The 17,737-nt window shown below is 44.5% G+C and overlaps 1 protein-coding gene across 3 annotated transcripts in view; it reads right to left on the reverse strand.

The window, feature by feature from the left end:
• Positions 1 to 17,737, reverse strand: part of LOC119398316 (uncharacterized) — a 116,714-nt gene that overhangs the window by 15,716 nt on the left and 83,261 nt on the right. For all 3 annotated transcript variants that reach the window (XM_037665346.2, XM_037665344.2, XM_037665345.2), the window contains exons 2-3: positions 10,394 to 10,601; positions 4,189 to 4,298 (exon numbers count right to left, since the gene is read on the reverse strand). In XM_037665346.2, the coding sequence (XP_037521274.1) occupies positions 4,189 to 4,298; positions 10,394 to 10,601 (318 nt within the window). The remainder of the gene's footprint in view (positions 1 to 4,188; positions 4,299 to 10,393; positions 10,602 to 17,737) is intronic.

Below are 17,737 nucleotides of genomic sequence, written 5' to 3' on the forward strand. Positions count from 1 at the left end.
ATTGACTACAAATCCCTCTATAGTACACTCCTCCGGGACCACTTTCTGTGCAATTACCCTGTATTCTCGTGATATTGTACTTACACGAAATAAACTGAAGCTCAGAATACACGTACAGTTGTAATACGTGTTACAATCACGCGCTTAATACTGAGAAACGCACTTCCTCAGAGTAAGGCGCAGATATTCCCTCGCATAGTACATATGTATAGCGCAGGAGATCCTAAAACAGTTGTGCTTGCTGAGTTTGTAGTCTCGATAGGCATAGATTTTATTTAAAGATAAGCTAAAAAAAATATAGCAGAGCACGCTCAAATAACATATGGAGCGATGGCAGCTCATTTTCCAGGAAGAACTTCTTATATAACCAAGCTTTCGGGATCATTCTAAAATTACCGAGCTGTTTTAAGTTCACTCGAATGAGTTCACGTTGTGAGAAATAGTAATAGTGTACTTTTCGTAAATTTCTCCTTAAAACAGCGCTCTCTGCTTTCCTGTAAAGAAAGCTATGAAACGCCGATAACGCGCATGCAGTATACATGCAGTGCAAGTGTGATTGAGACAAATCAGCATTGAAGTAAACACACATTAAGTCAACTTTAACGATATGTAAGGCGTGAGTACGTGTGTTACAGTAATATTATAAGTTCTAACAATACAAACGCTGGTATTATACGAGCAGCATTGACCCTAGCATAAAAAAAATCATCAGCACTCAAATACTTTTAGTGCAGACCAGACGTCGACACTGAAACGCGCCGGGTTCTTGAGCCCCCGGCGACAACTGCAATACACCAACGCTAAAAGCTTACCTCTACTACGTTTCTTCTTTTTTGTTGTTACCCCACTACCGGATAAGCATTGCTTATCAACGCGATGAAACGCGACACAATTCCAGCATGTGAATTAGCCATAAGTACTACACACTTCGATATGCCGCGTGAATATACCACATGTCTCGTGAACTCTGTGTCCCGTTTATCAGCTGTTCAAAAAAAAAAAAATATGTATACGTACCAACAAGCCTGTATAACCACTATTTTGAATGTACAGCATGTTTATTGCTAGTCTCCATTGTGTTTCACTATAAATTACCCCTAACGTAGTCTTCTTATTATTATTATTATTACTCAAATCTCATTCTAGAATTTTACGCAGTGCCTTGGACCAGACCACAGAATAAACTCCCGCATTATTCTGTGGACAAGACCACAAAAAGAAATCACAGGGTCCCTTATGCCTTGACCTAAGACGACTGGAACGCGAAAGCCGTCTTCTTTTTCTTCTCAGTCGATGCATTGGTCCTGCCCCGCCACCCACCAAAAGCTTTCCGCACCTAACGTAGTTTCGCACTGCCTCCAGGATAGCAGGCACCTCGCCTGGGTTTGCACTGCATCCGTCATCGGCCCACCTTTGACCAAGCGATGATGCCACAGCATCAAAAATTTTGGCAATCTATGACGTCCTGACGACGTAATATGATGACGTCATCGCGTGATGTTTTTTTGCATCACTCGCGTTGGCGCCGCCGACGCGGGACGCCGGTCACTTTTCGTGTTTGATGAGGCATCTAAGACTTTCGCCTTAATAAACTTCATCTTTATTTTGTGGATCACACCATAATAGACGTTCTGTGGACCGTGCGGGCCACAGAGCGCTGTAGCCCATGTAGCCTAGCTCTCTTGACGACGGTTTTCTCTCACGAATGGCACGACTGTCGGGGTTTATTCTTCGGTCTGGTCCGCAGAATCGACACTGCACAAAACTTTCTTGTGGAAGGCTTCTCTCGAGAATGTCAAGATTCGCTTGGCATTCTGTGAATGGGTCCAGACCAAGGAAGTTATGTCCGGACATAGGGCACCGGGGCACAGTGATGCAAGATTGAAGACGCGTACGCGTGAATTTCGAAATGCGAAGGCGAAGCCCACCTTTGGGGTGCTTGCAGGCCTGACAAATTTGGTTATGGATGTCAGCAGCAGATAAACTTCTGGTTGTAAACTGGAGCAGCAAATGGAAGGCCTATAATAACATCAAAGGACAGCGGTTCTAAAATTTTCTTGCCATTATCAATCGCGCGCGGAACACTTCAGTCACTTTCACCACAGTACATTATTGTAATGCAAAAAAGAGCACTAAAATTGGCAAGGGGCTACAAGAACTGTCACTGGATACAGCAAAATTTGAGGCGTTCCACTAAAGTTTACAGACGTCGGCGATCATACTAGTACTTGTAATTATGCGACGCGTCCAGGTGTGTGCAATTAAAGGACAAAATGTGCTGTGTCCCGTGACGACTCGTAGGTGCTAGTCAATCTTAGTGCGCTTTTTATTGCATCACACGATTGTACTGCGGCGAAAGTGACTGAAGCGTTCCGCACTCGATGTAACAAGGCCAGAAAACTTGAGAAGCGCTGTCCTTTGTTACTGTTATTTTCTTTTCGCGATGGCGTTATCGTTCTTTATTTTTTATTTTTTTTTGGGGGGGGGGGGGAGAGATTTATGGCCGTGACCGTTCGGGAGCTTTGCTCGAAATTCAGGAGTCTGCCAGGCATGGGCATCTGCAGGATTTTGTCTTGTTGGGTGCAAACGTGTGTTGCATCGCGGTGGGGGGAGGGGGCGGAGGCAAGTGCCTATTTTGCACCCTCTCCACTCCCCCTGCCGAGGCCTAGCTCCCAGGGAAATCAGAAGAGTTGATTGGCAGGTGGCTAATGTAAATTCGTTTATATATGACAGATAAATTCGAAGTGGGCTCCAGAGTTTTAACCCCATCAAGCAAACGATCCAAGTCATTTCTGTGCGCTTCTGCAACAATAAACACGCCTTCCTTTTGCCGCTTCACTTCATAACCCCAAAGTTTATCGATTGCTGTCCGGCCAGCTAAAAGAACGCTAAAGGTGGGCTTCGCACTTCGAACTTTTCACACATACGATTCTGCACCGTGTCTTTCTTCAATTTCGTATCACTGTACCCTGGCGCCCTATGTCCGGACATAACCTCCCTGGTCTGGACCCGTTCACAGAACGGCATGTAAATCTTCCCATCCTTGAGAGAAACCGTCATCAAGAGGGGTGGGTTGCTAGGGCTACGTATACAGCGCAGTCTGGTCCACACGGTCAACAACATATAAGTGTATTTTGGTGTGGTCCACAAAATTAGGTTGAAGTTTATTTTGTGGTCTGGTCAACAGAATAAAGTGTGACTTTATCCTTTGGTCTGGTCCACGGAATCAATTGAGATTTATTCCTGTCGTCTGGTCCACAGCAGAGGCACTGCGATAATTTTACGCACCAAAGCAACGCCCCGATTATGAGGTACGCCGTAGCGGGTGATTCGCGGTCAATTTCGACCATCCGGGTTTCTTTACCGTAAACCTAAATTTTATCTCACGAACCTTATTGCGTCTAGAACCCATCGCAAATGTGGCCGCCGCCGGCGTGATCCAATCCACAACTTTAAGCGCATGCAGCAGCGCATCGCAATAGCCGCTGGGCTACTATTACGCGTGTTTTTCCACCTGTTCGATTGAGTTTAAGTGACAGGCCGACACTACTCGAGGCGGACATTACAAACACGGAGTAAGATTCCTGAGAAGCGACTGCTCAGCTTCAATGTACAGTTTAGCCATATACCGTAAAGTTATTAATTGCTGACGTAGTTAAATCGCCTCTTCAATCGTCTAGAAATATAGGTTTGTCGCGTAGTAACCACAGCGCCAAGTATAAGCAGGTGCGTCCATTTGCACAGACTGCACTGCGTTGCATACGCTCCATCAGACCTCTCGTTCAATTTTTTACAATTGGTTAGAAGTTAGAGATATTAATAACGACAAATTATATATGCAGACATATCAAAAGTACCGCAATGTTTATTGGTTTCTGATGACGAAGGTCCCTATAGCTCTGTGGTAATCAAGTAATGTTCAGCAATCCAGGCTGACCGCTACGTCCATGTTTCCACTTCAGCCGCGTGCTAAATATCTGTTCTTGTTGCTTCTTCGCCCGCTACCGCGAAGCAACTACAAGATCCCGGCCAATTCGAATTTCTTTAGTCCTGCAAATGTGTGATTGTGTCTGCATAAGGGAAAAGGAGCGGCTACAGTTAGCAGTGTGTTTGTAGAAACTAAGGCTCGTTGCGACTCCAACAAGCTTACTTTCCGCACCTTAGGCGCAGCTGTAGGGCAACACTTACGTCGTCCTTGGCCTGCTTGAGGGCGAACGCCATCCACCACCAGCTGAGAATGTAGATGATCACGAACACAACGCTCAGGGCAAGCGTTGTCCGCGCCGATGTCAGTTCCACTGCGACATGAAAGGATCCCGTTATACGACATTCACAGTGAAGATCGCGCACAGTTCAGTTGCTATTATACAGATCAAGGTGAGGTCAAGGCGATCATGGTGAATTCAAGACTTCTTTGGCTCATGATGACTTCGCTGCGGTGCATGCGTACCTGCCTGACAAGGCAACAAAAGTCGTTGACTAGCTCGGAGCTAATACCTTTGAAGGATATACGTCGCTGCATTAAGCGATGAAATACCTTGATACATAAAAATGAAAAACGATCGTATAGCTTCAACATGCGCAAATAAGAGTGATATTTAAACTGACTTCGTAGCTCCAAAGTCTCTTAAAACTTTCCTTATTCATTAGCTTAGACACGTGGAAAGGAAGGTGGTCTAAAAACCAGGAGAAGAAAAAAAAAAGGAAACCCCACATGTCACGCTGACACATGTACCAAATGAAAGAGACAAGAGCTCTAGACAAGCTTCATACTTCTAGGTGTCACGTTTGTATCCGGCTTGTCCTATTTTCGTTCCTGTGAACGTGATCTCAGTTTTATGATTCTGTCCCCTAAGAACATCAAAGGCCTTGAGGTTCAGGTCCTCTACGGCAGTCAAAATAAGGGAAATTCAACGAAATCATTCATCCTATGTAATTTCACTTGGACATTTCATTAAGCACCCCAAACTTTCGGGAAGCATAACAAATTATTGATTCAGTACAGGATATAGCCATGAAGTCACCCTCCCCCCTTTTCTAAATGCGAAGCATTTCTTAGCGAACCTTTGGCACTTTTAGCGTTTCTATCTTCGTATCTATATCTATCTATCTAGCCGCCTACGTCTGGGTGCTCTCATGATTGCCTCCTTAACTTGGTGTAGACCAAAACTGGCATGAGAGGGTAAGAGGATTTCACGAATATGACTGTCGGGTCATGACATGAATAACGTGAAAATCCTGTCGCGTACGTCGTCAAACCCTTTCCTCCAGACACACGTGGCACACGGGCCGCGGTGTACGGGTATGCGCCACAGGTGATTGACAGCTTATATCTATTCAGGAACGGCGAGAACAGACATTGGTAATTTAAATGCGACAGCGTTAAGAAAAACCGACACCGGCAGCGTTGCCCAGACATATTGAAAGAATAAAAAGTAGAATCCCAGAAGGAATCGAACCCAAGCATTCTGCATGGCAATAAGGTAAGGTATTCTACCACAGAACCACGCCAGGTCTTTAAACTGGTTTGCAAGAACAACCTCTGCAGGCGTAATGTCGGTGCAACGTCAATTGTGGTTGTGGTGCTGGCTATCTAATTTTACAAGAAAGCAATAAAAACTACATATTCACTCCTACGATACAGGCGTCATATCAGATTAACGTCTGTAGTTCCAGTGTTGGCTCCGCTTTTATAGCAGTCTAATAAACATTACATTTGTATTCGTATAATTCAGCAAGCTATATTGAAGTATTGCTCAACCCGGAGGAATACATTAACGAAAGTTACGTATAACATTGACATGATTCCCTTTCAAAAATGAATTTAGACCGTCTATAGGCTGTTTAAATCCATTTTTAGACAGTCTATAGACTGTATAGATAGATTTTTGCAAGGGTTGCACCATAAAGTGCACTTAGTTTCGATAATACAGACGTATGTATTCTAACGTGAGGGCTGACGTAACGTCGCGCCATAAGTTACCCTTTAAATGCCAGTGTTGTCGACGTGCCTGGTAAGCCCACGATGTGCACACAGTTACTACACATACAAAAACGCGTCGATCCACCTCGTAACACTTGGCTCAAAGCCATAAAATGCAGCATAGAAGTACTCGCTGACTTCTTCGCATGAAACCGATTCCCACAACGCGTGGGATCCGCCGATTTTTTTAAATAGTAAACAGCAAGTGAGCTTTTTAACGTTAGCGAAAGATACAGTGAAGTTTGTGTTCTCATGCTCCAGCACTTACTGAGTTTTACAAGCTGGGTTGACCATGTCGACGAAGGTTGGTTGAATTGTTTGTCGTAAGAGACGTGTAGCACCAAAGCGCTTAGTTAATCTGTGTCATGGTCAAATGGGGCCTTCCAGTTAAGCTGCTGTTATGAGCGGCGGCCGCCACAGATTGCTACTGCAGCAAATCGTTAAAGTTACGCCCTATAGGCAATGTACGGTTGGATGACGTAGGGAGCTGGGCGGCAAAGCCTCTGTACGTGCCCTGCTGTTTCTTCGTGCAATTCTGCGCACCAAGTGTAGAATCGTTGCCGACACTGCAGCATCCCGGAAGCACCGGATCTCGACCGGGCTGTCTCTAGCCCGTGATTGCGCACCTCCTTCAATTTTCGGTGCCCGTTCTTAGGCCAATTATCGGTTAAAAGTCCGCTTCAGACGCCACTATCCTTGTTAGGGACCGGTGTACATCAGTACTCTCTAGCCCATCATTCTAGGCGATCTGTGCGCAATCATGAATATCCTCTTTAAAATATCGGCATAGCGTATGCAGATCTCTGTAAGTGAACCACAAGGTGACATTGTATTCGTAACTGGGGATGTAGTGCAGTCTATAGTGATGGGCAAGAAGGCAACGCTGAACTGTAAAGGCGCCAGCGCAAACCAATGACCCCTGCGTTACCCCGTGGTTAGAAGTAAACTACATGACTTGTCCCTCGACACGTATTGAAAATGTCCGAAAGCAGAGGAACGAATATACTTTGGTACCGTTAATATTGGAAGCTGAAGCAGCGTTTCTTAGCAATTAAGGAAGAAAGCTTGGTGGGCTTTAGCTTTAAATTAGTTCTACAACCAATCGCACCTTGAGGAGAATAATGTGTGGATGTAGTCATCTGTAGTAAAATTTTTGGCGCTCAGAAATTTAGCGGAGGTCTCACTAAAATGGTTCCCTCTTTTTACGGCTTCTCGAATGAATGTGTTCTTCAAACTGACTGTCAATGGGCCTTTCACGGGCACCGACCTACCTAGTCGCAAAGAAAAGGGTATAATGAAGCGGAACACTAGCCGCGTGCATCGTGTATTCATCGAAAATAGTATTTTTGTAGCGGCTCGTTGAAATGCCATGTGTGGAAAGCACCTATCGCGCTGAAGTTTCCGAAGTTACAGGAAGAAGAAAATGACCCTGGAACAGCAGATGCAAGGTAGAGAATCTCGAGAGCGTCTGCGCGCTTTGTAGAATGACTTACAAGCAGGGGCTGACGCGGTCGCAGAAGCGCACAAGAACCTGTAGTCGTGGGCTAGAAATTAGAATGATATCTGCTACATCAAGGACCTTTTGGTCTCAAAGACTGCAGGAGTTTCTTGGCAATTAGGGGACTTGAGCGGTTTTTAGTAAAGCTGTGCGAATAGCAAAATTTTGAGTGCGAAGCGAATTCGAATATTGAAGTGTGAGTGCGAATCGAATCAAATATTTTTCGAATATTTCTCGAATATTTCTAGAATATTTTTCGAATACTTCGAAGCGAAATTGCAGAAAAAAAGTTGCAGAGGATTCCGAAGCATATTGTTATGAGATAGCAACATGAAAGTGTTTCTTTTCGCTAGGTTGATGAAGTATTGGCGGGATGGTGTTTCATAGTTGTCTTATCAAGGATGAGGTAATGTAGAGGCCGAATTCTATTTATGTACATGATTTGGTGCAACCAAAGTGTTGCCGACAACACTTTAGACGTGATAGGCAAAGATGCCATTTCCTCAGCCTCTCCTCCTCTTTCAACTTCTGTGGAAGCCCAACTAATGTGATGGACAAGGGTGTGCTCCCTTCAAGTCCAGAGTTACAAATCTGCCTCGTAGACGTCGATATATAAGAACATCTGAAATTTTGGATGCTAAAAAGCTTCCGCTCCCGATTTTTCGGACTTCCTGCCCAAATTTCAGGTCCAAAAAAGCACTAACTGAGCCCCCACCGCTGCCACATCTTTCATCTCCTCGTTGGAACCAGCGTTTTCTTGAGTTAGTACATTTGCGACTGTATCGGAGCTTGAAAGGCAGCTTTGCGCAATACAGCGGTGTGACGAGGTGAAGGATATTGAAAATCTAGGACCACTTCCAATCGGACGTTGACTGTGTCTTGGCAAAGTTCGACCTTAACGGAGCTTGAAAGGCAGCTTTGCTGCAATACGAGAATGTAATGAGGTGAAGCATATTAAAAATCTGAAGGGGTCACTTTCAATTGGACGTTGACTGTATTTGTTTTTGGGAAGTTCGATCGTTCGAATAGTAAAATTCCAGTGCGAATCGAATCGAATAGCAAATACTATTCGAAAAATATTCGAAATTTCGAATATTCGCACACCCCTAGTTTTTAGGTTACGAAAAGTGACCATGCTCAAATACATACTTCGCATTCACCGCAATTTTCACACGGCCATTCCCAAAAATTAAGCTAAGGACATCAAAATGTATCATGCTGCCCCCTCTTCCTTCGTTTTCTTCTTGTCATCAGGGTTGCCACTGACTTTCGAGAAAATGTCGCCAAACGACGAGCAAAAAGTCGCCAAAAGTCGCCATTTTTTTACAAATTTCGCCAAAAAAGTCGCCATCCTAGATATGTGCGGCATACATAGTAATAAAACTTTCCACTCACGTATAGCCCCGTAGAATACAGTACCATCCAAGACCCTTAAATTATATTGACGTTTCTCAATACCAGTTGTTCGCCCGCTTCACCATGTGAGTGCATGGTGCTACTTCTTCGACTAGCCGCAAGATGTGCGTGGTGGCGCAAGGGTGAATGAATGAAGCGCTCATGATATCCTTCCATCCCTGTCGGCTCGTTTCAAAGGTAAAAGTGTAGTAAACCTTGGGCGAAAACCGCGAAAGCGCTGTTTGTAGACAGCTTTACGTACCCTTATATGAAATAAAAGGATTAAAAGGTTCATTGACGGTAACACGACAGAATTCTTGCAGGAACCGATCATTAGTGAGACTTACACTTTTTAAGTGTGAACTGATATGATAAAGGACGCCACCGACCCTTTCTTATAGCCACTTATATCTACACGTGTCAATCCGATGCGTTAATAATGAACAGGTAGACAATGTAGAATGTTTATAGCAATTGTTTTCATTGCACACGCTCACCGAGAACAGTGGAAAATGCCTCGATAAATAAGCTAAATTGGGGTTACTGCAACAGTGAATAAGTCGCCAAGCTATTCAGAACAGTTGGAGCTTTGACGGAACAAATGGTCGGAACACGCGGCCACCCCGTCGTCTAGCCCCTTCAGAAGCGAAACTTTAGAGAAGCTTAAAGCACTTAAAGCTATATACTTATAGTCAAACACTGCCCCCTCGCGGTTTGCAAGGCAGTCCGCTGAATTACATTTTGCTAAAATGTCGCTGGTTGACATTCGAGTACCTGTTGCATTTAGATGAATTGAGGAGATACACACGAGGGCGGACATACCGAATGACGCGTAATGTGCACGTTCTACTCGTGGCTCTAAAACCAAGAAAAATACCGGGAATGTTGCCGCTCATTCATTGGAAAGACACTGAACTTAGGATGCATAACTCAGTGGAGACCTAAGCCGAAAATCGCCAAAAATTCGCCATGTCGCCATTCATAATTTTAGGTCGCCCCGGGCCTCTCAAATTCGCCAATTTGGCGAAAAGTAGCCACCATTGGCAACCCTGCTTGTCATCTCACTGTTTTTGTTGCAAAGTAAGCCATACGATGGCTACGTTTAGTGAGCTATCGGTGCTTTCTTCAAACTCGCAGGCGTATAAGGATAACAAAATTGGGAAAAGGGGGTTGTAACGGTCCCGAAACTACACAGTGAGTTAAAGGGACACCGTAGTGGATGACTTGCACTCAATTCGCGGTAACCGTGTTTTTTTTGTTTTTTTTTTGCATTCCGCCCCCATCTAAATGCGGTGGCCGTGGGCGTATCTATCTAACCCACTACCTTGTTCTAAGCAGCCTTGTTCTAAGCAGAAAAACCCAGCTATCTGGACATGCGTTTGTACGTATCCTGTGACGTAAAGTATTTGTCTGCTACAGCAGAGACATCTCCAACCAATGTCTCCCATATATGAAGTCACGAGGAGCTTGGCCGATAGAGAACGTCCGTATACGACAAACCAACGGCCGGTACTCACGCAAGAAGGCTTCGAGGTCGCCCTTGAGGTTCGTCAGTGTTTGTCGTGTTCGGTCCAGCACGAGACTCTTGTGGTCGTCGGCGCTTCCCAGCAATAAGTCCGACTCGGAGGGCATCCATGCTGCCAGCACCACGCGCAGGAAGGCGATCTCCTTGCTCGCTTCATAGAGTCTCCCCGACAGCAGGATAAGTGCCAGGAAAGACAGCCCCTGTAAGCATGCGAACCGTGCCGGCAGGTCGGCCGTCAGTGTACACATCCACAAGCGGACATTGTTCCTTGACGAATAAAAAGACAATAATGTACGAGCATATTCCGCAGTGCCTTAAGTACGTTACCGCAGGAATAGCAGTTCAATGTATGAAACAAGCTAGCAAAATAAATTCTGATATTCGAAAGAGTCGTGAAAGTGTCGACGGCCGTTCATAATCCATGGGCGAAACTGTGAGCTTGCACAATTTGTAGAGGCCATACAAATTTGTTAATAAATACCTACTATCTTCATTACATGTTAGGTTTCATTAAGGTTGCATCAAAGAAACGATTCCTCAAAATTCCCTTCTTTCATTTATAACAAAGGGTGATACTAGTTGCAAAGAAAAAAAAGGCTTTGCATACGCTGCCCCTAACTCTTCACACTTGCATCGAGCTCACTTCTGCGACTCGACAATATGCTAAATATGTATATGCTACGAACATGCCCTTCTGTCATTTTACAAAGTGGTCTATAATCGATCAAACCTGCATCTACTCGTGTTTCTATACCAAAGAACAACATAACCAGTGCGGTTTCCCTTCCGTAAATGTCAGGCTCGATTATTGACTCTTTTCTATCTTTACCTACGTATACCTGCATCTTTCAACTTTGTGAAGTACAGACTGCGGTATCGTCTGTGGCATCATTAAGATACTTCGAAATAGCGCCAAATTTTGTCGACACTTCAATCCCTTTACTCCAGATATGCCTGTTGTAGCGTGTTCTGTTCTTCGTACTAATTATCAGACCTGGTGTAAAGGCTATTTTAATCAAATTTCACCTACCTGAAAAAAAAAAATAACATGGTTGTTTAATTCATTTCTTGGTGAACTGCTAAATATGTTACGTTTGCATGAAAGTAATGATGTTTTTTTTTCGTAAATATTTTTAGTTCACAGTTGAGTCAGTGTCACATAATGTACGTACATCCTTTTGTAAAGCGTTGCGCAGTATTTACTAAAATGTAAGTCCTCTTGCGCATGAGCGCCGGTGACACTGAGATATCTACACGGCCTCTTGTTTCTCTACTCCAAAGTTCCCAACTTCAGAGCTGTGACGAGGGAGATGAGCCCTTGCCTTCGACGGCCATACATTTAAAAATGAAAAGGTGGCATGAACGCTATAAGACGCATCCAGAACTCAGAAACACTTGCTTCGTTGCTTTCAACAAAGGCTGAGTCTTCAGTAATTTACAAGAATGCGGAAATGTGCCGCAGGAAACCAAAGAAAAGCATTTACAAGGACTGGTGATCTTAGCCCAGTCAAACGCTTGGCATGTTACTTCAGATGAGTAACGTTGAGTACAAAGTAACAAAAAACACTTTAAGTATGCACATCTAAGGAAGACAAAAAACAAAGGTCTGACGGTAAAAATAAAGAAAAAAATAACCCGGCTACTTCTCACTATCGTACGGAATGATAAAACATTCCCAGTTGGTGCTCTGAACTGCATCTTATCATTTTCACGATATGCGTGTTATCTGACTTTGTGCAGTACTTTCCCTTACATCCCTGCTCCTCTGCTACTTTGATAAACCACAACAGAAATACGTGTATTCGCCAAGTGATGGCCAAGTCTTGTCGAAAAAGACGTGTGGTCACACTCTCTCTCTCTCTCTCTCTCACACACACACACACACACACACACACACACACACACACACACACACACACACACACACACACACACACACACACACACACACACACACACACCATTCGTATCCTTCGTCATTCTGCACCGACCTTCTTTCTAAATGGAGGCCTAAGCCCAGTCAAAAGATGCCACGTTCGAAGTACTGGCGGAACCGACAAAACAGTGAGTCTCTCGCCACCGGACATTTCGCGACTTGGCCATCCCACGCCCTATCTTTACCTCTACACTAATGCTAGAATTGGAACTCTCTCTCTTTCTCTCTCTTGAACCCTCGGCTCGTCGCCTTTGCTTCTATGTTAGCGTTCGAGTTCTACCTAACGACTCCCTGGGGTGATGACCCATGTCATCACGCCACACAGGCACAAGGCTATGTGACGTGATGAATCAATGGCCATAAACAGTTCCCGCCGTAAAAAGCCCATGGAACATGACAGCTGATGAACATGGCAGAGCTTAAAAACATAAGAATACGTAAAAAACGCATTATATGTTTCCGTGTCGTCCTTGTTTTTGATGCGTGCTGCCATAAGCTGTCATGACTAACTAAATAGCCCACCAGTACGTCTTAAGCCCATAGATCACGTACTTATGTCTCCGCGTTCGATAATGTTCGTGACTGGCGTGACAACCATTTGTACTCCTTAAGTTCCAGAGCTCAACATGTTCCGGAGTTCAACACGTATCAATTTCTTACAGTCATCATTATCCGTCGAGATATCTAAATACCGCAGTAGACTTCCCGACAGTGTTGCACTCCTGTTTTAAGCATTTCACTGAACAACGATAATCCACAAGCGTAACAGCTTAGCCGTCATATAAAACCATGTAGTGCGCTAGGCCTCAGAACTAAACAAAACAGCCACACCTTCATCGCATTTTGAAGTAATTGCGTGTAAGATGCGCTCCGATCAGCCGATCTTGTGTTTCATTTTGGCCTGATATGGAGTACGCACTTTTCAAATAAACAGTTTCCACACACGGCCGCAACTGTGGGAGAAGAAGAAGAAGAGAGAGAAAGAGTAGAGGAAGGCAGGGAGGTTAACCAGAAGTTTGAATCCGATATGCTACCCTGCACTGGGGTTGGGGAATAGGGGGTTGAAAGCGAGAGAGAGAAAATAAATAATAAGAGAAAAAAAAACAATCACAACCACACACACACAAGAGCGTTCCACTCAGAGGCGCTCTGACAGGCCAGTGGATCGCAGGAAGGCTAGTAGTGCTTGTAAAGCCTTCTTCTGCGACGTTATGTCCGGACGATGGACACAGAGACAATCTCTATGCCATGCTCTCGACAAGATAGACGACCAGCCTCTATCTGAAGAAACTGTGGGAGACTCTCTGAACAGCAATATATTTCAAGGTAACCGGTTTAAATGGCTTCGCAAAGGAGCATGATCTTCGCGGGTTCGAAGCTGGAGCTACACGGTGAATATTAAATGCGACGCATTTCTTAGCGACCTTCTGCGACTTTGAGCGTATCTATCTATCTATCTATCTAGCCGCCTACGACTTTGTGCTCTCCCGGCCGTTTCGTTAATCGGATGTATGCCAAAATTGGTGTGTCATAACATGGCCTTATTACGAACATAAATAACAGGTCATATCATGAAAATCATGACACGCATGTCATGAACAGCATGATTTACATTCCACGACCTTAGGCTCTTGCGGCCGTTCCCTTAATTTCATATACACCAAAATTGGTACGACGTGACAAGAATTCATGACGAACATAATGACTGGTCCTAACATGCAAATCATGACGCGCATGTCATGTGCAGCATGATCTACTTGACATGGTCTCTGGGCGCTCGCGGCTGTTTAAATGAAGGGATATATACGAAAACTGGTATGACGAGACATTTCTGTATGAAGAACATAACTGACTCGTGGTAACATGAAAATCATGACATGCATGACATCTACGACATGATTTACATGTCATGCTCATGGTGCACTCGTGGCCGTTTCGCTTGCTTGATATCCACCAAAATTGATGTTATGCTATGTGACTGTATGAAGAACATGAATAACAGGTGCTGGCATGAAAACCATGACATATATGACATGTATGTCATGATTTACATGCCTCGCTCATGGTGCACTTGCGGCCGTTTCGCTGGCATAATATGCACCAAAATTGGTATTGCGCGACACGACCGTATGACGAACGTAAGTGAGAGGTGGCAACATGAAAATCATGACATGCAAGTCATGTACAACCTGATTTACATGCCACGCTCATGGTGCGCTAGCGGCCGTTTCAGTAGATTGATATACACCAAAATTGGTATTGCGCTAAGTGACTGTATGAAGAACATGAATAACAGTTGGTAAGATGAAAACCATGACATGCATGTCATGTATGTCATGATTTACATTCCACGCTCATGATGCGTTCGCGGCCACTTCGCTAGCTTGATGTACACCGAAATTGGTATTGCGCGCAGCGACTGTATGAAGAACGTAAATAAGACATGGTAACATGAAAATCATGACATGCATGACATGTACAACATGATTTACATGTCATGGTCATGGCGCATTCGTGGCCGTTTCGCTTGCGTGATATCCACCAAAATTGGTATTGCGCGACGCGACTGCATGACGAACTTAAATGAGAGGTGGTAACATGGAAGCATTACATGCAGGTCATGTACAACATGATTTGCAAGTCACACTCATGATACATTCGCGGCCGTTTTCCTAGCTTGATATATACCAAAATTGCTATTGCGCGACGCGACTGTATAACGAACATGAATAACAGGTGGTAACATGAAAACCGTGACATGATGTCATGTATGTCATGATTTACATGCCGCGCTCATGGTGCATTCGCGGCCGTTTCGCTAGCTTGATATACACCAAAATTGGTATTGCGCGAAGCGACTGTATGACGAACGTAAATGAAAGGTGTTAACATGAAAATCAGGGCATGCATGTCATGTATGGCATGATTTGCATGCTATACTCGTGGTGCACTCGCGGCCATTTCGCTCGCTTGATATACACCAAAATTGATATTGCGCGATGTGACTGTATGACGAACATAAATGAGTGGTCTTAACATGCGAATCATCTTATGCATGTCATGTACGGTATGATTTACATGCCACTGTCATGGTGTGCTTCCGGCCGTTTTGTTAACTGGATATACCGAAATTGGTATGGCACGACTCGAGTGCGTGATGAACATAAGCGACAGGTCATGCATTGTATATACCAGAATATGCGTTTCATTGGCATGGTGTATACTAGATTGTGCATGCATGCGTGCATGGCAAACATGCGATATATGGTGGACTAGATGTAATGGCATGAATGATTTCATTTGGCTCAAAGACAAACAAGGCGATGTATGCAGCTCTTTGCTGGCTACTTCGCATTACATCGATTCCCACAGTGCGTGGGATCTGCCGAATATTTTTCTTCACAACGCCTTGCAGTTCTTTTTAGGACACGTTCCACTGCCCGTAGGAATCAAAGTGGCTTAGTTTCACCGCCACTTACAAAAAGTGATGCAATCACCACCGCATTGTCAAGAAGAACGGTAGATTCCGCGTAAGAGGTCGTAATACTGGCAGAGTCAAATGCAGGGCTATAGAACGATTATATGGTGACCTGCCACGAGAACCTACATTTAGGCGTCTCTGTCATTGCTTAAAAAACTCGAGAACAGAGGACTCAAGATAACGCCATTTTAGTAAAACCCATCACATGGCCGGTGTTCCAGGCAGTGAGAAAGCTGGCGTTGTTCCTCTCAAAGCCCTGTAAGATGTGGCCCAAAAATTGGGAGCTACGAAGAACACACAGCAAACTTAGGACGCAATCCGCAACAAGCTGAGCGCTCCTCAAAACTCTATATCAATCCTGTTTAACTTCAGGACTCGCACACGATGAGGCTGCCTATCTATACGTGGTATTAGCTCCGCCTATGCAAAAGCGTAATTTTTTAAAGAATGTATGACCCGCTTCGCTGCATTGCGTGTTGAGTTCGCGCATGTAAAGCAATAGAGTTATGCGTCAACACTCTGACGGGGAAAGAAATACCGTGCTTCACAAATGTAGAACAGAGGTCTTCCTCACATGAGGTTTGAAGTATCTTGCCGTTCCTACCGCTGTCACAGTATTTAAAAATACCGCTCAAGTGTTTTCTTGTTCTAAAAGCGTTGAAGATTTGGAGCTCCCCGAAGAGCGCAGAATAATCTGGAAGATAGTTCAACGACCTTTAATCGCATTCCTTCGAGAGACGGACTCGACGAACGCATAGTGACGGAACCTCGCTAACATTGTGCGAGATGCTGATGCAGGAAAGGTTCCGGAATATCATGCCAGGAGGACCTCACCTGCCGCAACATCACCACCAACACTACCACGTATTGAGTGGTTGTGCTGTTGGCTGTTCAGGCATTCAACAGCTAAACAGCTGCAGCTATGACCGCAGCCTGCGTCAGGCAATCGCAATAGTTGTCGAGAGCGCTTAACTAGAACAATGCTCCCCGCATTTTGCACGCACATCTGGTTCGATTTCGGACGCTGAGAGCGGCGTGGGAAAGCGTACGTATTCTGCACGCATATTTAGCACACGGCGGATCAGCCTGCTCTAGCCCAAATTCCTCCGTAGGTCCCTTGTGCTAGTTCCATGCACGTGTGCTACGCGGTACTTCGAAATTCATTATCTATCTTAATATCAGCAGCTTTCATCCTGTCCTAGAAATGAAACTGACTTCTGCAACGACGAGGATATTCTTAAGTAGCCGGCATAGTGTTTTCGCTTTGTGTACCTCTTGAAATTCCTTGAGGACGGAAAAAAGGGGGTGGTACTTGGGGGGGAGGGGGAGGTCATTTGCTTAAAAGACAAATTGTTTTAGCATATTGGACGTACCTTTTCAGCTCTTTTATTTGTTATATTTACCGCTGCAGTTGTTATGAGATTTCTAGCTCTCCAAGTGCTCGTAATCAATTGGTAGGGTGCGCCCCGAGATGAGATACATTGCATGATACTCCTCGCTACATTGTTCACCCGATTAGAAGTAACTAGAATGAAGAAATCGTTATTCTTTTGCGGCGCTATAGTGGAAATTGCGCACACATGTGTCCTGTCGTTTTGTCCTGGTGTGTCAGTATAGCGCATCAAAAGAATAAAGATGCCATACCAACTAGCCACCATCGAATCCTTATTGAAGAAATCGTGCTTACATATACTAAGTTCCTAATTCGTTCTGCTCGATTATTATCACCACCATTATCAGACTATTTCATGTCCGCTGCAAGACGAAGGCCTCTCCCAGTGATCCCGAATTTGCCCTATCTTGTGCGAGCTGATGTCATTTTATACCTGCGACCTTCTTAGTTTCGTCTCTCCAGCTAACTCGCAGCCGAGTAAGGCAGCATTCTGTTGCTCTAACCTATTATTATTATTATTATTATT

Source organism: Rhipicephalus sanguineus, chromosome 1 (genome assembly GCF_013339695.2).
Source record: "Rhipicephalus sanguineus isolate Rsan-2018 chromosome 1, BIME_Rsan_1.4, whole genome shotgun sequence".
In the NCBI taxonomy this organism is placed as follows: Eukaryota; Metazoa; Arthropoda; class Arachnida; order Ixodida; family Ixodidae; genus Rhipicephalus; species Rhipicephalus sanguineus.